Consider the following 23,744-nt stretch of genomic DNA (forward strand, 5'->3'; position numbering starts at 1 on the left):
AAAAGGCCTGATTTTGTTTTCTTTACACCCTAAAGCAGAACTAGCAGAATTAGAACTAATGATACCAATTGTTGGTTAAAGGCAGTGGACACTATTGGTAATTACTCAAAATAATTATGAGCATAAAACCTTTCTTGGTGACGAGTAATGGGGAGAGGTTGATGGTATAAACCATTGTGAGAAACGGCTCCCTCTGAAGTGCCATAGTTTTCGAGAAAGAAGTAATTTTCCACGAATTTGATTTCAAGACCTCAAGTTTAGAATTTGAGGTCTCGAAATCAACCATCTAAACGCACACAACTTCAGGTGACAAGGGTGTTTTTTTCTTTCATTATTATCTCGCAAGTTCGATGAGCGATTGAGCTCAAATTTTCACAGGTTTGTTATTTTATGCATATGTTGAGATACACCAACTGTGAAGGCTAGTTTTTGACAATTACCAATAGTGTCCACTGCCTTTAAGCTAGACCTGCACAGTCTATTGCCATCATACATTATGGCAAGTAAACATTATTAAGAGTAAACTCACAAACTGATAAGAAAATACCTAGCTTAATACTGAGGTGACCAATAGTATTGCCTGAGCCCAATTTCATCAAGCAAGTAAGCACAAACACTTGCTAAGCACAGAACACTTTTGTTTTTAGCAATTACAGGTAACCAGCCAAAATACCATGTTTATTTTCTTCCTCCATGATTCACTACTGTTGCTGACTGGTACCCCACTCATTTCTTGCAATACAAGCAGAATTTATGAATTTGGGCCCTGGCTTCTTCTAGCACTTTTTGGCGAAGTTCTGAACTCAAACAAACATGTAAACTTAAGTCAAAAATGTAAAAAATTATAACATCTCAGTCAGTGAAAGTTGGATGAACTTGTAATGTAGTTAATGAAGCTTGAAGAGACGATTTGTCAGGTGCATGTCATCTGTGTATCTGTGAAGAGAAAAGCGAATATTGATAAATCATTACTTGCAAGACCTTTATTTTGAAATATCAAGCGCAAACTGCAGAATCCCAAGTACTTTGAAGATCATCAATCAAGTCATTTAGAATATTTGTTATTGAACAAAACTTTTTTAAAGTCTATGCCGTATGGACGTTTCAAAACAGTCCCATCATAATCATGATCTAGGAAAACATTGAATGACAAAATAATGAGTCTGAAAAAGCCAAGCAAGGCCTAGCCCCACTTGGGTGGCAAACTCTCTGAATCCTTGGCCCCCACTTGTGTGGCCAAGATTCGAAGAGTTTGTCACAGCACGTGGGGCAAGCCTAACCAAGGCCAAGCAAGCAAGGGCATCACTGAAAATGTCAGGGCTAGGAAAGTTTTATACTCCCCTTTACTTTATTAAGGCTTTACTATCTATTAGTATCACTGGAGTCGACTGTATCATCTTAACAATATTCACGCATGTACCTTGTCATTGGGCTGTTGATATGTGGATGTCTTGTCTGTTTTCGTTTGACCATGATGGGAGGCAGTGCCGATCCTGTTCCCCAGTTAGGCGGTCCAAACGTGATTGGTCGCCCCTTGGACGGCAACAGTTGGCGAAGCGTTGACCATTCCTCGCACCGAGTGCTTGGTGCTGTCACACAAATACCAGATTCCTCATTCGCTCTTGAAATGTCTCTCAAAGAAGACTCGCCCAGTGGAACCCAGTGTGGTTCTGCACCGGGTAAGGCCTTGGGTGCCATGAGTTTGTGTCTTGGTACCGGGGCTGTGCTGCGGAGATCGGTCGGGATGTACCGCTTGTTCACCCACACAGTGTCGGCGCTATAGCCGCGGATGTCGGTATCGTTTTGCTCCTCGCGGGGCTTCAAAACTTGGTTGTCATACTTGTCCAGATAATCCGGGTAAAGCCACTTGTGTGACCCAAAGATTCCCATACACTGGGCTGTCATGTTGCTAGAAGTTATTTAATACGAATCCACAAAAAGTGTTTTTTTTCACCCAAGTCAAACTTTGAACTTTTAACAGGAAGAACACGATACCGGAACTTGTTGTAAACATTGCAGACGACACAACGCTGGTGGGGTTGTCATGACCACACTGCAAATGGTACGCTGCCAGAGAGCATTGTCTATCACGAGTAGTGGTTACCAGTGTCACATTAGTTAATTATTGCGCCCTCTGTTGGTGGTGTATAGTGGCTCAGTTCCATTGATCTCCACGCAACTTCTAGATCCTCCCCTCAAGGCCGGTGTCAGATGCAATTGTGTCCGCCATGCAATACTGTCCGCTCCGGACACTTTTGCATATGCAATTGGGGCTATGCAAGAACCGTCGCGTCAGATGGACATGTACATGACTGTACATGATTGTATGTGCGTGCGTAAGCGAGCGTGCATGCACTGATCCTACACAGTATGCAGCATGAATATTCACGTATTATGATTGCAGCGAATAATACCCAACGGCCGAACATTTCCCGTGTCATTCATGGCATTCACTTTTTTTTTAGCTTGTAAAAAAATGGCGAACGTGTTCCGTCAACCACCAAGGGCAAGGACGGTTTTGCACGGGGCGGACACAACTGCATATGACACAATTGCATTATGCAGATTATGCAGAACCGTCCGGCGGACATTATTGCATATGCAATATTGTCCTCCGGACACAGTATTGCATAGAGGACATAATTGCATGCCATAAGTGTATACCTTCGACATAAAAAACAATTGCAGTGCAAGGAGTGTCTGCTTTGAGGAAGGATTTTATAGTCTTATCCAGTTGTTGAGTGTCAGCAGAAGAAGAAAAACCCCCATCATAAAACAAGTTTATTTTGTCTATAAAAATAATCGTATGGCAACCATGCATTACCTTAAATAAATAGTTGAGTCTTACTTGCAAAATAGTTTGCATCTTTAGGAGAACAAAAAACCGTAAGCAAAAAACAACCGTGGTCGGCAGGGTGTACTGTTGTAGGCCTGTGATGCTAAGTCACGGATAATACTCATAGATGATGCTTTATTATCAAAGTTATAAGACGCAGTCACATCTGATAGAGTAGTTTTGGCATTTTACGTCACTTGTGTTACAAAGTGGCAATGGAAACTATAGTGCACAGCAAAAAGTGCGCCCGCTTGTTCCCATCAAATGAGTCCGCGAGTTAGCACAATCCTATCCAATTGTTAGTACAGCCAAACTATAATATCAAAGATGAGACAACCATTCTTTCAATTTTTATTCGAACTGACTTTCTCATTGAAATCAGAATACGGTGACAAAAAAAAAAACAACAATCTTGAGATTGCCAGTGATGGAGATGGTAGGCAAAACAGTGTGTGGTGAGTGTGAGGTGGACAGGAAGATGGCTACTATAATGCTCTCCCCTTTCGTGAGAACCGTGCTATTATTGCTACAGAAAGGACCGAACTATCTTCTCCCATCCTCAGTTTTGGTTACATGTTGACGGGAGAAATCAGGATGGCAACGTCATGATCATGATCAAGCTTGTTTGGATTTGTCAGCAGTTTGGGTTGATGGGAACACATGATTTTCTGTTTTCCCAACCAACCCAACGAAAACAAAACGGAAAATGATACCATCAATGGCCACACCCACGCAATTTTTTAAATGCAATGTGACATGGGGTCGATTTCGTAACTTGAGTTAGGACTAGTCCTAACTTAGGACTAGTCTCAGATTAAAAACATAATGGGAGTCCTAAGTTTTAGGACTACGAGTAACTCGTCCTAACTAGAGATAAGATGAGTCTTAACTCGCATGCAGTGCTCGGTCCATGAGTTGAGCATGGAGGAAAAACAAAGTGATGTCACATAAAGATAGTTCGTAGTGTTCTAAAAACAGACATCGAACCCACTTACCCATGCATCAGATGCCTAAATTGACCCACGGAGACACCAACTTTTGGCGAATGGAAATTGGAAAGGGGTTTTTAAACATAATTATTATGCTCTTTTCAGGTTTTCACAAGCAAGGCTCAATATTATAGAGCTGTTTGCGCTAGGCATACAACTTTTAAAAAAATGACACATGGTAACTATTTTGTAGCCACTTTGTGCATGACGACAGGGTCCAATATCATAGCTGCTTATAAGCATAACAAATTAAGTGTACTAAGCACAGCAATATTGGGCTTTATACCCGATTGAGGTTATCAGCCAAAATGCCATGTCACGTGTACAATTTGTGTTTCCTGCTAATTTCTGCTTAGCAGGGACTTTTATTACGCAAAATTTTCTGCGTAAGCAGCTCTTTTACTTAGCTCCATCCAGGGCCCAAAGAACGACCCGCCCCTCCCATCCCACACACCCGACGCGACCCGACCCGACCCGACCCCACCCCAACTCCTAATTTTACCCTTTGAGGTCCCGGTAATAAAACAATTATTTTCCCCGCTGGGACCCTTTTTCATTTTCAAGCAACATTTTGATGATGCCTAATAATAATGAACTTCAAGTCTCCCTTTGTTGCAAAAAGTTGGTTTTGTTCCACACCATCCTATGAAAATTAGTATTAGCCAAGTACAAGGCTAAGTTCCGAATCCAGGCCAGCTGCAATTAGGAATTAATAAAGAGAGTCTGCACCTAGACCGTATTCGGACGTCACTTCATACTATACGACGTGCATGCACAAAACGTTTACGACGCATGCAAGAAGCATAGTTTGTAGTAATGGTTCAAGACGCTTGTGTTGTTTATTATCTTGCTACTCCTGTGGTTAGATTACTCCCATAGCAGTCTATGGTGAGAGCGCGCCCTCCTGTGGCGATGGATCACGGGAGATATTAATAGCAGGAGAGTATTGATATAAGACTATAACATATGCAGAAAACACCGTGTGGGTACATCAGTATTTGTGCACCGTACACATCATGTACAATTTATGCACTGGCTGCTGCTGCTGCTGTGTTGGTGGTACGGTGTGCGTGTGTGTGTGTGAGTCGAGATAGCCGGTGCTAGTTGTTTCGCAAATAAACCAGTCACAGTTAGTTGTTTTCATGATGCTTGATAATGTGCGACCGACAGGTCGGATCTCCCGCGGGATCAGAAGAAAACCATTTATTAGGTCGCCTTTATCAAGTTATTGGATCGATTCAACTGACGACAAAAGACACAAAGAAGTAATTAGTTAAGAATATCTTGAGGTTTGCCTGTTTTATCCGAAAGACAACCCACCAAATCTTCCAGTCAGATGTTTGAACTCGGAGTGAAGGACTGAAAATCAACTTGCAGTACGGATCGTCAACAACCAAGGTGAGACGAGTCACGTAGATTATGATAGAGTCAATTTAAAACGGCCTAGTGAGTTGTGTCATGTGTGTGATATTTGTTGATCTTTATTCTTTAACGAACTTACATAACGTCCGAATTACTACTGCGTTTAACCCCATGGATGCTTTAAAAGGGTGTGATTTTCTGAAGATTTTTACTTTGATTTGTTGAAAGCTGGCAAGGTTGAAGGTGCTTTCACAAACACTAAACACAAAATTGACCAACCCCACAACAACAACATCCTACAAGAAAGCAGATGGTTACGTATGAGATTTAGCATGAAGCAGAATATCATTCAATATCAAGATTGGGAATTACAGATAATGACCATTATTACTTTATAGGCCCAACTGTGATAAGTTTGAAAAATAACCTTCCATCAGATCAAGAAAATCCTTTTTATTGTGTACTCTGAACTTGTATTTCCTTGTGTTGCATCACTGGTCTGCCCACAACACAACACAACACAACACAACTTAATTTTAATTCTTTGAAGTGCATGATGTGTATTCATTATAGGCCACTCTCATGTAGGATTTTTTTGTAGAATGAGTGCTAAATTTTGATTTGTGCATTATTATATTAATGATAACACTACGGCAGCAGGCGTAGGTTAACACAGGTAATTTGCTGTAGGATATTGAAGCCTTTTCTGGTGAGTGGTAGACTAACTGAAGGTCGGTGTAAGTAGCAGACATTATAAATAGTTTGACAATAAATATTGTTTATTGTTCACTGTGGGAACTCAGTATCAAGTCTCCATAAAAAAAGAGAGAAAACAACCTGTATCCTCCCACCACTTTTTCATTTATTATGAAACAAATTAGAATCTAATTTACTTTAATGAGATAATTATAATATTTTTGGTAAATATTGAGTTACAAAAGTTGTGGCAGGATGCGGAAACCTGTCAAAACACAAAGTTACATTCAAATACATTGCCTTTTGTCTATCTGCAAAATGGTTTTAGCAATCGAACCAATAAACAGAGAAAATTTATAGAGCAAATTTGAACCAAATGTGCAGGCTGAGAATTGATTGTAGTTTTTATGAAATGTTGATTATAACAGGGCATTTTCCCCCAGCCAACATGTGGTCATATTTTGTGGCAATTTGTGCCATAAAGATCAGGGAAAACTAAAAGCATTGGCCCTAACTACTGGTAAAAGCCTAAAGCCGCGGGTCATACTTGACATTTTAACATTTAAGCATGCTGCTCAGTGCCAATCATCCATACTCAAATATAGCCGTAAAAATGTGACATAAATGTGACATAAAGTCTTTTACATTCACCTTCACATTAAACACTGAAGTGGAAAATACATAAGAAATAGATTGCAGAATTTCATTATAATGACACTTAAGCATGCTGCTCAGTGCCAATCATCCATACTCAAATATAGCCGTAAAAATGTGACATAAATGTGACATAAAGTCTTTTACATTCACCTTCACATTAAACACTGAAGTGGAAAATACATAAGAAATAGATTGCAGAATTTCATTATAATGACACGTTCCAACTTGCTTGTAAATGTATTCTTTGATAAACGTCGTTGATAAACGTCATCGATATACGTCAATCTTTTAGACAGTTAGTTTTATTCAAGTTAAAAGAAGTTAAACTTACCCTTGTTTGCATTTAGATTGAAATCTAGCTCTCAGACTGATACTATCAATTGGACCATTTATTAGAATTAGAATCTCTTATTTGTCATTGATGTTTTATTGAAAAGTAGGTTTATTTATAAAATTTATTTAAAACAAAGCTGTTTTAAGAAAATATTGTTGATATCAAATTTCTTTGCTAAGCAAAAAATGAATCGGCACCTGTCCCAAAACAATGTAATGTAAACATTATGGAATGTTGGCTAATCCTGTAATCTTGCTAGTAACCTAGCTAAGCAAGATGTTCCTATGCTTAGTAGGTTTTGTGTTTAGGCCAAACAAAATAAATGTTGTGTTTACGGTAACGGCCCGAAAAAATTCCAGGTAGGTAGGTAGGAAAATAATTTTATTTTGTAATTTTATTTTTATATTTAAGTTCTTGAATTTTGAGTTATTTGTTAATATTTTAAATCCGTTACCATTATACTACAGCCCTGATACTTCGGCTTTTAAGGGGCACGGCAGTTTTGCCTTGACTTTTTGTAAAAATTTAGGGCAACAAGGCAATTTTCAAAAATTTGGAAGGGCATCACTGCAATCATAAAAAAGTTGCGAAGGGCACGACGGCAGTTTAAAAAAAAACCTCCGAGTTGCCTGCAAAAAATAGTTCTTTCAATTTTTCCATTTTCTAACTGTTACCCAATGAAAAAAGAAAGCATTCATCTAACTCAACAAAATAAACTACTTACAATACACAATAAATAATTTTTGTTCATACGTAATCCTACTATTGGTCATGCACGTTGTGTATTTTTTCGTAAAGACGCTAAAATTCCCACGTAACTGTTCCATTTTGACACGATGTTGACAAAATAAATGCATGCGGTGCGCGACGACTATGCTGTACATGATGGTACATCACATGTACCAAGCATGGGGAAAACCACTATCCCAGCATGCACAAACACGTTGAGTCTTCAACTCAAGGCGTTTAGCGTTGGTTCGCGTAATTTTACCACTAGAGGGCGTTTAAACTCACGCTATCGCTGTTCCGAAACGCCCTCTAGCGTTCGATGTTTCGAGTATTTTTTTGTCGCAACGGGCCTGAAATCTGCTGTTGTGCCTTACGTGCGTGAAATTGGGGTATATTTCTTTGCGTAAAAATTTACACAGACATCGGGACGTTTTGGCTTATTTTCGAACTTGGGCAACGTTGAATATAATTTTTTTTCGGGAGGAAGGGCACGGCGGCAATGATGAGAAAAGGGCACGGCAATCATTGCCGGGTTTTTGAAGGGCATTGCGGCAATCGGTGGGGCAACGACGGCAATTGCCGTCGTTGCCGTCGTGGGTGAAGTATCAGGGCTGATACTAACCTTGTTCGACTCATAAAGTTTAAATAAACCCTCATGTTGGAAAGTGGTAAAATATAAAAGTTTATAAGTTGTCATTTTAAATTTTACCAACTCACAAAATATTTAGAAAAATGTTTTGAGGTCGGCAATTCGGCCGCAAAAAATTCAGGTCGGTCGGGTTACCGTAAACACAACATTTATTTTGTTTGGCCTTATAGGCTTAATATGAAATTGGACCCAGGTTTTTTAATTATAAGGACGAAACAAAATTTATTAGATTCGATTTGAAAGCTCACAGGTTTTTAAGTTTAATACTAATGTTTCTCATGAAATACCATCTCAGTCAAGCATCTGAAGATTTCCAAAATCATAATTTGCTTTTTATTTAATCTGCAATTGAAATTAGCTGATTTAAATTTTGTTTTAAACCACTGACCTCTTGCACCAATGCTACAGGCGGTTTTACAGTCTGCCATGCTAGCAATTTTGGGATTCAAATTGCATGTCAAAATTATGGTAAGCAGGTAAACGCCACATCGCCTAAAACTCAAAAAGCTCAATTCAATGAATAACACACAGGGACACTGACTCGAAAAAACAGCGAACCAAGATTATTGTGATGATGTTGGGTCAGTACGAAGTACGAAGATGTTGTTCACAGGTTGGTTGTAATAGTCAGTGTGTTTTATAGAAATCTAGATTGTGAAAATAAATGTAAGGCATTAGGCATATATGACAGCTTTCTCCTGAAAACGAGCAGAGTAAACTGTTTGAAACGTCAAGACCAAACCGGCTCTTTTCAGAGCCAACACTCTCTCAATAGAGAAGTATTACATGGTCGGATGTACCCGCAAGTTTACCAGTATCTATAGTTTCCCCCCCCCCCCAAAAGAAAACCCACTGGTACATTAATGTATACTTAAATGTTCTTTCAACTGTTGCTCTAATAGCAGTGGTGTTGAAACTAAAGGTGTTCATGTAGTTGTTGTTGATCACTGCGCTCATGATCTGTGACTTAAGGAATTTCAAACATTTAACTAACAATAGCAGTGATGTAACATTTAGGTGAGCTGCATTCTGCTGTACAAAGGGCAAACAGTTGTTATTTCTTCACCTGAGTGTGACCGCAGCAGCTTTTGTGAAGTCAAAAAGACCATCCCTAGGGTCTAGCTAGCTACCCACTGAAGTGAAGTATGGTATCCAGTAGCAACCAGGTGTGTTAAGATTGAGGCACTACTAGGGAACATTCAATTATGAAAACGGGGAAAAAATGGTAGTTCGTTTTTTGGGGGGGTGTCTTCTTAATTGTCATGCTCTCACTCAGAGCTGCTCTGCCAACTCTCACTGATTCTGCAGAAAGTTCCCTGAAAGTAAATCCATCTTTCCATGTTCTGACAACACATTTGGAAATCTCCCTGATTAGCCTATTTAAGTCATTTCCTAAAGATCTCACAATTGTACTACTAAACTTCCCTTACTGCAATGGGAAGACGCAATTTTTTTCAGCTCTGCTTCACTGATTGATTTTTTTTTGTCTGATACATTCTTCAAACTAAAAGAATACAACTAAAATACGTCAAATAGGTATTAGTATTAAGGAAAATCTCTTGGGTAGAGGAACAAAGAACACCTGGTCAAGTCAGCAAGTTCATGGCTATCAACTTGATAAGCTTTGACTGCTTATTGCCCATCTGTCAAGTTGTTGAAATCAGTTCATTTTATCAGTTTGTGTCAAATGAAGTGCTGAATCTTAGACAGCATTATGTATGAAGTTGTTTTTTGTAGCAGAATTTCATATTTGAATCAATAAATACAAGGAAACTTTGAAAGAGTTATTGAATATAAAACAATACTTCTTTAAATTGAATTTTAAAGATTTTCATTTTGGCGTCGGAGACAGCTTTATTCACATTGACGACTTTCATTGTACTGAAATTGTGTTGCATACATTCATCAGCATTCGTCCATCCAGGGTCACTGGTATACTTGTGGACAAGTCAATAAAATGTTTGTTGCAGTGATAGCGTAACGGCTCTCTCACATTCACCCTCGAAAGACTGCTGCTCTGCATGAGACTAACTGATCTCATGAGAACAGCAGTCCCGCGAGAACATTGCCACAGTCGCCGAGATTTGCTGAGAGATTTTAAATGCTTTCATGGCGAAAAAAAATGTAACAATTTGTCCACAAGTGTAGGGTCACTGTTAGATTGTCAGTGTCTTGAATACTATACCATACTACCCTAAAACCAGGCATGATATTCTTCCTACTTTTAAAAAGTCTTATAGCTGTTCCGACCTACCGTCGGAACAGGTATTGTTTTCGTCGAGATTTTTATTATTTTTATTATTATTATTATTATTATTATTATTCTTTGTTTCCGCCAAAACCCCATAGCATTTGTACACATGTTTTCTTTAAGCCTAATCTCCTAAACCATAATACGAAAGAGTGAGTTTATTATACCAAATTGTAGGCTATACCTCTGATTACTGCATAAAGAAAACTACTCAAAATTGAATTACAGGCTTGAGTCCCTGTTTAAACTTGTTTCACAATATTTCATAGACAAATTTGCGGCAGGTCTGTACATGCCTGTAAAGTAATTCAGCTTCTGAACTAGATAATTATTGCTGATAGTTCAAAATGCTCAAACACTTAGATATTACTTTGAATTGCCAGGCACTTGGTGTGTGTATAATTTTATTCAAACAAATAAATTGACTGGCCCACTGCCATGGCGGAGTAAAGTCCATAAGTTTGAGTTTGCCCTGTTACTGTATTTGATTTAATGAAACACACATGTATTGTACACGTATGCTTTGTGGGCCGTGTGTCCCTGTGTCATCTGATATTGCAGTTGTGACGTCTTTGATGTCGTTAGTAAATTACTGCCTTGAGTTGACATTTAAACTCTGACGCCAGCCACCACCATACATTAAATCCTTATTTGCATGCCGTAAAATATGTAACTTCATGGTTTATACATTTATGGGTATTTTTTTTAGAGGCAATTAAAAAAAACTAGAATATTAATTTGATTTTGACTTATGTAGAGTGTAGCTGAATAGCTGACCAATTGTTTAAAGAATAGCAACAAATAGCAAGATGATTTTGATATTTTTGATAATTTTGTTTTATCAATGATTTGAGTAAGGCCAACGGGAAATTTAACTTTTAGATCAATCTAATCAAACCAAATCAATCAAGTCAAGTGATTTTAATCTGGATGATACACACGGTGTTGAGTTTAAAATTAATTGGCAACATCAGTAGTTTCTGCACCATTTTTCTTTTAGTGATAAGTTGATGATAATATACATTAATTTTTTACTTGTGTCTTTTGCACAAGAAAAGTTACAATAGCACTTTCAAGAGTCCTTTCAAGATTTCCCATTCTGAAAACTGTGTGGCTGTGGGGTCTTTATTTTTCGTTTTACAACAAATTTTCTGAAGGGATTTAAACTGGTTGCTTGTGACCGGTCAGTGCTTGAAAGAGTTGATATAAAAGTCCCCAGGGCAGAATGTTTACTTTGCCTTGGGAATATTAAAAACCCTGTTCACACTAGAGCCAACAGGGCCTGGGATTTCGAACGTCACCTCCTTTCCTTGAGAAAATGAGTTCTCAGTTTCTCAAACAGTGACTTCGGCAACAGCTATGGCTAGATCGCGCACTTCTGCCTATTCTTCAATGACAGAGACACACTGATGTAGCCATAGCTGTAGCCAAAGTCGCCTAACCCTACCCTAAACAGGGGTAGCAATTTCCCAGGAGTTGACATTTCCCAGGAGTTTTTCAGGGTTAGCAATTCAACAGGTGCAAAAGTCAACCAAATTTTCGTGGTAATTTCCTGGAGAAATACTTTGTGTAAAAGGGGCTTCAAGGTAGGGTCATGGTTGTTTTCTTTTTCAAGGTAATGTTGATTTAAATGTAAAATTATCAAGAAAGATACAATTAAAATCAGTTGTGAAAGTTCCAGCTGAATACAATGTCTACTTGCTGTGAAAACACTGATCGTCAAATGAATTCATATTTAGTGAGGTGACAGCAGTTACCAAACGCATCTCTGGTAAACGCAACTCATCTCACCAACCCGCATAAATCTTAGAAACGGTTTATTCATGAATCTTTTCTCAGATTCAAATGTTTTCATCATTTCTAATCAATGGGCATTTCAGATGAAATAATTTCACTAGATGCTTGTACCATAGTAAAACTCCACCTTTAAGTTGGCAAGTTTCTGTACTTGTAAGTCCTTTTCATGGTCTGCTTGCCTTTTCACCAAGTCAATATTTCATATTATAAACGCGGTATTTCAATCAAATAACGCCGAATCAAACTAGTGTTGAGAGTTGGCATCCCTTCTAGATCACTGGCCCCAAGTCCAGTGACTTGAGCAATGTGCATAATGCCAGTAAATCATACAGTAATAAAGCACGGTTCATACTTTTTGCAAAAGTGTATGCGAAATGAATTTTTGATGAAGCATAGAATCAGTACGTTCTGTTTTCCAAATTGTGACGCAAGATGCATGGTATATTAACAGGACTTATTGAAACAAGTAGAACTTTTTACACTAAGTGAGCATTATGGAAATGGAAATTATATGAGTGAAGATTTATTTTGTCCCCAGATTTTTTTTCAAGTCAAAATATGTTCAACAAGTGTTATATTTGAAGAAAACAGCTTGACTGGTCTTTACAATATTTATGGTCTTATGAAAGTTTAAAAAGCATAAAAATGAAAAGCCCCACAGGCATACTACCTACTCGAGTGAGATTCGAACCCACGTCCCCCACCAATCATGTCTTACCTGTGCCACTAGACCACCAAGCCTGATTGGTGACAAGAGGCCAAGGTTCTTGCAGTTCACAGCGGGTTGCGTAATACTTTCTTAATTTTAAACAGAGTTCAAGACGCGAGTGTTGTTGTCCTCCAGTGTAATGACAGAGTTTCTCAGCACCTTAGCACCATCATTATTTGTATCAAAATAAAGGAAGTCATCCAGACGGAATAATTATGATGGATCTTGTAGTAGGGTGAGGATCGCTACACCACCTTAGCTCTAATATCATGGCTTAGGAAGTGGGAAACAAGTATAGAAAAACTTTCAATGATTTTAAATAGCACCGTCCGCTATAGCTACAAACGTAGGAGCCAATTGTGCTAAAAATAACTTAAAAGTTCAGGCAGATTTCGTACACACAATTGTAATGGCCGATGGTTTTTGATGCTATTAGGGAACTGTGCTAATTATTGGCATGTAAAATGTCATTTTTTTTTTTAACTGTTCTTTTTCAGATAGTAAATGTGGTACTTTGTAACTTCTTCATTCGCTTTTAATTGACGAGTCTCTTTTTTTTCTGTTCTTATTTTTAGCCTTCGGGGAGGACTCTGGTAGGGTCGAAATGTCAGGCCATTAACTTTTTTTGGCAAAAATATAAATAAGGGAATAAAAGGGTAGCGGCGAGTTCTTAGACGGCCGTTTAAAGGCAGTGGACATTTTTGATAATTACTCAAAATAATTGTCATCATAAAACCTTTCTTGATTACGAGTAATGGGGAGAGGTTGATGGTATAAAACATTGTGAGAAACAGCTCCTTCTGAAGTGGGGTAGTTTTCGAGAAAGGAGTAATTTTTCCACGAGTTTGATTTCGAGACCTCAAGTTTAGAATTTGAGGTCTCGAAATCAAGCATCAGAAAGCACACAACTTCTTGTGACAAGGGTGTCTTTTTCTTTCATTATTATCTCGCAAATTCGACGACCTATTGAGCTCAGACAGTAAATTATTACCAAGTCACAGGTTTGCTCAAGCAGCCTATGGCCAATTATTGTTACTATTAGCTATGAACGTGATAATCTTGCGTGCCTGACTCGTGAAAGCCAGCCGGTCATAAACACTGGTCATTATCAACCGTTTAAACACCCCCACGTGACGAGCTCTCCACCAATAGGAGTAGAGAAACTGTCTGGGGTATTTATGAATAAACTTTTAAACCACTTTCCCAAATAGGTTTATGGAGTACCAACATCCCTATAGATGTGGTTTAGAAAATTTCAAGCATTATCTTTCTAGAAAGATATGGACAATTTGGACATGGACCTACTGTTCAATTCAATTCAATTAAAAAAACTGTAATCATCCTTTGCAGGCAATTACAGTAGCAGACCAGCTCCATATCAAAATATTAAGAGAAATATACAATTATACAATAATTTAAAAATATAAAGATTACTTGACAAAATGACAAGGCAGATTATGTACAAATGGTTGAAACCACAGCAATTTAAACCAGTGAAAACTATTGATATAAAAAACAAAACCCCCAAAACACACATTAAAGGTTGAACGTACACTATTAAGAACCATAACACAAATAAGACATTAACTATTTGTACCACCATAACATGGACGACAAACTGTTGAATGTTTTTCAATCAGTCTGTAAAATGTATGTCTCAAATTTACTATGGGCAAGCTTTTGATATTTTAAGCATGGTTTTTTCTAGAAAGATATGAACATGGACTTTTTGTACTGGACGGCAAACTTTTTGAAAAGTATATGTTTTTGTAATCTTTCTGTAAAAATATATTGTCACTAAAGTTGTCCTGTCACTTTCATGAAGATACTTTGACATTCAAATTATAGAATGACCTTAAACTCAACTTTCATGACCTCGGACCTCGTGATGACACATTCTGAATAATCTGGGTCAATCCTCTGATGAAAGACACAAAGAGAGTCTCCCAACAAAATGTTTATGATGTTTGTCCAGTCATCAAACACCAGTTGGAGAATAACAAAACTAAACTAACTATTGATTTTGAATGTTCAGAGAAAAGATAGTAAGATCTGCAAAGCACAATGTTGTTCGAATACCATTTGTTGTAAGAATGTTTATGTCAAAGTATTTCACCAAGCCCAAAGATTTTTACGTTAATTGTAAATGAGAGAATGAAAACAAACTATACTAAGAGAATGAAAACAAACTATACTAAACTAAACTAAACTATTGGTTTTGAATGTTCAGAGAAAAGATTGTAAGATCTTTAAAGTACAATCTTGTACGAACACAATTTTTTTTAAAGAATTGTTTATGTCAAAGTACTTTACTGAGCAGGTTTTTTTTTCTTAGAATTGATGACACAAGTCTAAAATACTCAAATTTTTCAAAATAGGATGTATAGTGTACTGTACATAAAATCAGATGATTTGTGTACTGTACATAAAATCAGATGATCTGTGTACGGCTTGCATGCATCCATAGTACAAAGACAACTACTTCACTGTGAATACTTGGTCAAGAAAACCACCAGAAAATTGAAAGTCTGAACAATCACCAGTTGCAGACAAACGTTCAACTTTTTTGGTGACAGTTTTTCTATGAATCACAACAGTAACAGTGAGTCACTGCTGCACGCGTGCCTCACAAACAGTCCAGACTTATATTACTAATGCTCTCTCATTGCCGTTCCATACACACACACTGGCACGCCGTACTAACTCATGATTGCTAACGGAAACTGGCCCAGAGCTCAAAACTTATCCCACCCTTCCATTGACTGAAGTAATACGGATTTACACATGTTAAGTGCTGTGGGGTGTCCGGTGGGGGACTTGATGAGCTCCGAGGGCCCAGAGATGTGCAGTTTACTGCCGGATTGTACGGTACCCCGGATTGTCGTTGTGCTGGAGTGATAAAGTGGGAACAGAAAGGTGGGTTCTTTATCTGTGATTCTATTCATGGGTTTACATACACTGGGAGGGCTTTAGTGTGTAGCCGTAGCATGGATTAGGTGCCCATGGTTCAGTGTGTATGTGTATACCCAAGTTGATCTCTTTGTCACTCAACCTCATGTGTAATCATACACTCTATAATGTTCACCTGGTACAATGTGAAGGGTATGCTCCGTCCATCATAGTGCAGCAGCGGTGTGTGATCTGGGAAATCACTGCCAAAGAAGAACAATTCATTAACAATTTAACTGTGTTGAAACAAAGTTACTGTTCTTCTAACTATTGTGTAGGTTATTGAGTTTAGTAGTAGTGAACAAGGCCATCCCTGGGGTCATTTTGGGTGTGGTTAAAATCAAGGTATTTATGACTAAATACATCGTCCTGGGTTTGATTTTAATGTATAGGCTTCAGTAATTGAACATGAATGTACTGTTTAAGATTCTTAACTATCAAGTGAATCAAAATTAGTTTGTTTTTCAAGTCCAAGGGAAGGTATACTCTTGGTATAATTAGTTTGGTAATCACTCAAGTGCAAAATTTACTTGGTAAGCTAGAAGTACAGCATCTTTCGATAGTATAAAAGCACTTTGATAATCATTTCACTTTGAAGTAATGTGGTCATGGAAAAAGACAGTTTTATAATATATCCCCCCCAAAAAGAGAAGCGTTGCTGTCAGATTTTCTCAGATTTTACCAATTACAGATTATTCTTCCTGGGTGGACATAACAGTTCCATATTTTTGGTGACAGCTCAAAAGCGTGACTACCTTTTGATATGAAATTTTCACAGGTTAGTTTTATTGTATTGTTTTAAAATAATCAGTTGGTTCCCCCAAAACCGAACGTACACAAAGACATTTGAACAGGGAGTGTGAAAATCACCTAAAATGGGGGAAGCAAACTCCATGGTTTGTACTGTTGCAATAACATAATAAGAGACACATTATATTATCTGCCCTTCTCTTGCATTATGTGAGAGTTTCCTTTAGGGCTTGTTAAGAGTGGGCGCTAAGAGACTGTTATGGTATAAGTGTTATCGCCATCTTTGACATTTTCCCTGATGACATACCTCTATGCTTTTTTGCATAATAGTGACAGAACTGAAGAAGTATTCACAATTTCCACAGATTAACATTAAACTAACTTACACGGTTTGAAGATAATGAGGGTAGAAGGCTTTCCTTAAAATATTGCTTACTGAGGTACTGTTGTTTTTAAAAAATGAGTAAAACAAGTCACAAAATTTATTTTCAGCAATTGTTAAACGTATTTTCGTGACATTGTTTTACTCATTTCTCACAAACTACAGCACCTCAGCAAGTAATATTTTAAGGGAAGCCTCCTATCATTATCTTCAAACTGTGTAAGTTTAATGTAAATCTGTGGACACTGTGTTTTGTGTTTCCATTAAGAAAAAAAAACAACGGGAAAAACCCCCCATAAAATTGGATGAGGTTAGTTTCAAAATGCTTCTTGGGAACCATTGGTTTTGGACTGAATGTCCCCTTCCAAAACCATCATTGTACACCTCAATTGACTTTCCCTCGAAAAAGATACTCTTTGTATTGCACGTAGACTCTAAACCTTCTCAGACTTCAATACACTAGAGTTGAAACTGAAACTGATTTGACTATGCTGCATATTTGATTACCAGTACACAGAATTGAAAAACTTTGTCAATGAAAACGAGAAATCATCTCGTCACAACCTGGGGTGAGGTGTTTGATAGGGATTCCACCTAGACTTCCGCCAAAATACCCATTACTTTGTAGATATTATTTTAAATTCTATTATTCTATTAAATTGTTTTTCCCTGACAGCGGAATCCCTTTGAGGTAAAATGTAATACTTGTGAGGGAATACCCCCCCCCCCAAAAAAAAATGGGCCCTTTTGATCTGATCATACGACGTCATTGCTGCGTAACATGATATCTTGTTATTGTCAAATTAGTCATTTTGGAATTGAAGTGAATTTTAAATGGTTCAAAACCTTATTATTAAATAGATATTAGTGCCCAACTGCACAATAAATGTCTCGCATAATTTAAAATTAAATTTAGAATGGACTCTCATTTCCAACACAAACTTTTGTTGTAATTTCATCACTTGCACTTATGAATTCGATCAAAAATTGATGTCAAATGCATGAAAGACAAACTTGAGCAAAGATTGTTCGATTTAGATTTTGCTTAGGAACAAGTTAATTGTAATATATATAAGACTAAAGACAGTTGCTATGTATGAAGACTGAAGAATGTATGAAGACTGAAGTGAATATGAAATTGCACTTTGAATGAAATGGGTATAAACAGTCCAAATGTCAACAGTCTATGAATTGAAGGGTTGTTTGGAAAAACTTATATTGATGCCATCATTTTCGGTATTTGATTACTTGGACTAAGGATTTGTTTTACTTCCTGAATGTAAACCAATGTTCCGAAGTTCACCTTTTTTTGTATCAGGTTATGACAGATGTAAATGAGTATCAATGTGTTTATTCATTTGTTTAAAGAAAATAACTTCATTTTGGACTGAACACTGTTGAACATTCGTGGGCGATACATCATGTATTGGGTTTACTGAAAAGTGTTGATGGAATTTTGGAGCTGCAAGCTCCATTACATACACTTGATCTTCTCTCTTTGTCCATCCATGGTTTAAAAAAATGTTGTTTACCACCAACTTTGCTACGGGGGAATTGGGAACGCTAGGTGACAGCAGATTTACCAGTTAATTTCTGTTGTTTTTCGTAGACTAGTTCTGAGCTTGCACACATCAACAAGAACAATAGATATACTGGGTAAGTCTGCTGGTACCTAGGGTCTCATAAGTCCCTTATTGTTTTGAATATTGAGAGAACTTGCGTAAATCAGTGCCCAACACAAGAAAGTTTAAATCACAGTCGCCTGTCTCGTATTTCATTAGATTTTACACAAAAAAAACAAGGTCACTATTCTAATTATTTCTCAAGGCAAGAAATAATGGTAGCAAATTTATACCAAGCAATTATTGTCCATTTCTGATAATCACTCAGACTAGTCAGTTGTAAGAAAAATGGTGTCTCCACCCTTAGAGCAAGGTCTATTTGCACTCCTTATACACTAGCTACCCACATTGTCCTTTAGGCTAGTTAGTACCAATATAAACTATAGCAGCCACGTTGGGTCATGTTGGACTTCAAAGTGCAGACAGTGTGGCAACTCAGTCAAAATATCACGGGATCAGGTAATTGATTGACCCTTAACTCCTACTGTTTACTGGGTGTAGATGTGTATAGCATACAGCAAAACACCTCTTACGTCGACATGTTTTGACACCTCCCACACGGTAAGAGATGGACAGGTAGACTCTTTTGCTTTCAGGATAATGGTTGCCCACTCACTCATACTCGCGTCATTGTTACTCCATTCGTATGTGACTGGGAGAGGGAAAGTCCAAATTTTGCTGGAATTGCGTCAGTGCAACATGTATTTTGTGAAAGGGTTTGTGAAATGCCCAGAAATTGTTACGATTTCAACTCTATTGGGACACATAGCATATTGAACTTTTGGAATATTGTTCCTACTGAGGGGAACATTATTTTTCAAATGATTTAGTTTGGCATTAGGCACCATCTTTGACAAAGGGAAGCTAGTGTGTTGATGTAGATCAGTTTTGTTTTATTTGTTACATCACAAATCCTATATTTATTAATGCATTTTAAATCAATGATAAATGATTATATAGCAGGCTTGGATTTCATCTTTAAGAGGGTAAGGCCATTTTCATTTTACAAAGGGCACTTCTATTTGGAAGAAGCAAAACAAAAACCCAAGTCTATTTGAAACTTTTGAAGGGGGGCACCCAGGCCAAACTAAGGGCAACAGGCTATGGCCTCCATTGTAATTCCACGCCTGATATAAGTATATAGTTGAAATAAGTCTATACAAACTTTCAATGAGGAAAGAGTCATGTTCCTCACATGAGAGAGGAAGTTCATTGCTAGCAGCAATGTTAAAAAAAATGACGATCTCGCCAGCCACGCTTGTTCCATTTTGACTGTAGTATTCCCAAATACGGAAGCAGGCGAGTGTAATACGTCACGTACTGGGAGAGTACAGGAAATATAACGCCACAACCACAAAGTATAAGAACTGGTCTTGTGTCTGGGTGTATTAATGCAAACTGTTGACTCACAATCAGGGACATAAACACGAGAGAGAGGGAAATTCCCTGCGAATGAAAAGTTTCTATGTTCAGTGGTACTGGCCCTTGACTGCTGACTGCAGTGGTATTTCCCTGTGTGGTTTATCGATTAGGTCAGCCTGCTATAAATGTAAACTCCTTGTCATCGTAGATTGGTGTCACGGATACAGTCAGAGTGATTCTTTACTACAGTGCATGTAAGGACATGAAAGTATTATTGATATCAGTGGATGAGTGTGCAACTGGTGGTGTAACAGTTGATTGAAAATTAGTGTTTCCTGATCGGTGTTGGCTACATGTAATTAGACCATACAGTGATTTTATATTCACCAATTCTGTTCTACACTGAAACTTGGGTGAGTTGTTGAGAGTTTTACCATTAGGAGTGCTTTGTTGGTTTGGGTGTATACAGATAGATTTAAACCCATACCCAATAGTCACAGTGTCAAGTATTAAGGGCAGTGGACTATTGGTAACTGCTCAAAATAATTATTAGCACAAAACCTTTCTTGGTAATAAGTAATGGGAGCTGTTGAGAGAACGAGTCACTACTCTTTGTTAAAAAACATTAAAAAATACAGTTATAGACACTTTAACAATTGAAATATTTTTCCCCCAAAACTTTGTGAAGAATCTGTTCGATGTGCGTGGGTTGTGTGTACGCGCGCGTGCTTAGATTACGCGCTGTTACTATAGATATGAATTGCGTTCCGCGTGATAATCTTGCGCGCCCGACACGCGGAAGCCAGTTTGTTATAAACAGCTCCAGCTGGTCATTATCAAAGGTTTAAACACCCCACGTGATGCGCTCTCCACCAATAGGAGTAGAGAAACTGTCTGGGGTATTTATGAATGATGCTTTAAAAACTTTGTTATGAAACTGTCCTCCCAAAGTTTGCCAAATGAAAATAGTATTGTGGGGTGGGCAAAGATTTCACACAAGTGTGCAAGAAATGAAAATTATGAGACGTCGGCATCTAAGCGGTATTGAAACATCCACAGGTTTGTATTTTGCGTACAACACTTACTCAGAGCATGGAAATGCCAAGAATTTTGTTATGCTGTGTACCTTTTGTATAGGCCTACTTCAACTCTGCCACCATGTAATTTTAATAGTCAGTTGGCTCAAGAAATATACAACAATGTCAGTTTTGACATCAAAGGCCCGAGGCTTGACATATTGATATTTGGGACCCATATAGTCCGCATGGCCAGCTAAGCGGCACAGGCTTTTTAATTCAGGGAAGGACCAATATAAGCTGATTGTATGAAAGAGAGATTCACAGACAGTCAGGGACTCAGGGTCATAGATTTACAGTGCACGTTCCTTTATGATAAAAAGTCTCTTTTTTTCCTTCACAAACTGAGAGTCTAGCAGACCTTGATGAAATAATATATTTATCCTCTTGATTGAATCACTGAAATAGTGCTTATCATTTCTGACACCAACTGGCGTGCCCTGTAGAATGTGTGCTTGTGTGTAGTAGTGTCCTTGATCCAATGAGGTCACTAGGGTCAGGGTTCTGATGGGATCCACTCAGTAGCTTGGTATGTGTGCTTTCTACTGAATCTCGTGTCACAATATTGCAGTTGGAACCAGGAGCTAGTGGCATGAACTTTTTAAAAAGAAATAAGGAAGTGTAGTAACATCGGGAATCATTAAGCAATACATGTATATGCCTTTCTGTGGATATTAGTTGTGAAGTAATTGATTGTTTGTAACTGAGTTGTAGTTTTTGTATACAATGAAAAATGTTTCATGAGCAAACAAAGTGTTTTACATATATCCACATCAAATCCAGGTTTTAAGAGAAACTGTGAATATTGCATACTTTGTGATGTGAAGACGAAGGTCCCCATCAGTATCCCTTTTCACTGGCCATGCAATACAAGTGATAATACATGAAAGAGAAGTCAAAACACAAACTACATGTAAATTACAACCATTGAAGACACTGGACGCCTTTGGTATTTGTCAATATTCTCACTTAGTGTAATCCTAATATTTATGCATAAAATAAACAAATCTGTCTCAAAAACTATGCTACTTCAATTCATTGGGAGCCATTTCTCAAGATGTTTCTACCAACAGCTCTCCATTGCTAGTTATAGAGTAAGAATATGCTAACAATTATTTTGAGTAATAACCAACAGCGTCCAGTGCCTTTAAAATGATTTCATTTTGAAGTTAAAAAAAAAACATGCATTTTTAATATTGCATATTATATGTGCAATGAAATGCTTACAAATTTATATATTTGTGTGTATTGCCAACTGATCCTGCCTGTTGTGCGTACATTTTTGATGTGTGATACATAAAGATATTTTCTGAAAAATATTATCTACATACTCGTATTTGGTTGTAAGGTGTTTGTAAAGGGTTTTCGTAAGATTGAAATGAATGCACTCTGTCCAACGCCCAATACTCAAGGTAAACAATTGTTCATCAACCTTTAGCTTCTCACACTAATATTATAATGCATCTAGGGCTTTTTGTGTTGGCAGTTCTCAGCTACATATATTTATTCCCCTGGGGCCAGCGTTGCACTGGCCAAGGTAAGATAAGGTCACACACATCAAGAAAGTCTGTGGGCCCTACCTAGTGCAGGGCAGTACTAGTGGATAGTGCTTGAGTAGTAGTAGTGTACAAGTATGCTAATGAAGATATGCTGGGCGTTTAAACATGGAGGATAAAGTGGAAACCTTTATTTTTAATGCATAACTTTGGAAATGAGCTGTGCAAACTTACTGTGAGTTAAAAATAACAGTAAATTGATAGTTGCTATGGAGCATCTACTCATAATAAATGCTTTTGCATTTGAATTGAAAATAAAGTATGTTTTAAAAAGACTTGTTTTCATTCATTTTCCCCCAATAATTAATTTCCATCTTCAACATTTAACATGTATTTTAAGGGTGCATGATATTCTTCCTACTTTAGTTGGATTTCCAATTTGTTTTGCTGTTGGAAATATCAGGAAAATCATGATTAAATAGCATGAAAAGTCTGTTCAAGCACGCACCATGTGAACATGTAGGTCAGCCCTTGTACTGAATATAATTTTCCTACTTTTTCCAAGAGCCAAATTCAATGCCTGTTCAAGTTATTTAGTAATACTTTCTTGAAATTTGGAATTTTTCATCAGAGAAATCCTTTGATGCTATTTAATGTAAAACAATTATACCACTTTTAAAATAAAAAGCTAAAGTGTAATCGAGATTGAGGCGGCTTAACTCACACGTGTACAAATTTCTAAACTTGACTGAGTGCAATAAATTTCATTGTAATAGATTGGCACGAATGCCATGTATGCATAATGAACTCTCGCATTGATTAGTATAGTCAGGAAGCATCCAGCTGTTTCCATCAGAGTGAGGCTGAAATCATGCCACATCATGGGCGTGTCAGACACCCAAATCAAAGGACTTAAAACTGTGTCAATCCTTTCTCTATGGTTCAATCTACAGTCACAAATCTAACAGTGCAGTAAATTGGACTTTATTTTAAACAAATTTCTCTCATGGATGTGCAAAATTTGCAGTTTGTACGTTTTTAATTGTTTTGTAGTTGTATGCAAGCTCACCCCAAACAAGGCTGAAAGCCACTCTTGGT

The 23,744-nt window shown here is 37.6% G+C and overlaps 2 protein-coding genes across 4 annotated transcripts in view; one reads left to right on the top strand and one right to left on the bottom strand.

Annotated features, from left to right (window-relative positions):
- Positions 1–706: 706 nt before the first annotated feature.
- LOC117300732 lies at positions 707–1,979 on the bottom strand. Its single transcript, XM_033784518.1, has 2 exons — positions 1,421–1,979; positions 707–936 (listed from the first exon to the last, which is right to left on the bottom strand). The coding sequence occupies exons 1-2, from the start codon at positions 1,903–1,905 to the stop codon at positions 888–890; spliced, it is 534 nt and encodes a 177-aa protein (XP_033640409.1). The 5' UTR covers positions 1,906–1,979; the 3' UTR covers positions 707–887.
- A 2,995-nt stretch (positions 1,980–4,974) lies between these two features.
- LOC117300683 (SERTA domain-containing protein 2-like) overlaps positions 4,975–23,744 on the top strand; it is a 32,154-nt gene continuing 13,384 nt past the window's right edge. The window contains exon 1 of one of the 3 annotated variants that reach the window (XM_033784412.1): positions 4,975–5,223. The gene's annotated coding sequence lies outside the window, so the exon portion shown is untranslated. Of the gene's footprint in view, positions 5,224–15,637; positions 15,926–20,323; positions 20,488–23,744 lie in introns of those variants that run through there. The other 2 variants (XM_033784428.1, XM_033784419.1) reach the window with 2 other exon arrangements.

Source organism: Asterias rubens, chromosome 1 (genome assembly GCF_902459465.1).
Source record: "Asterias rubens chromosome 1, eAstRub1.3, whole genome shotgun sequence".
In the NCBI taxonomy this organism is placed as follows: domain Eukaryota; kingdom Metazoa; phylum Echinodermata; class Asteroidea; order Forcipulatida; family Asteriidae; genus Asterias; species Asterias rubens.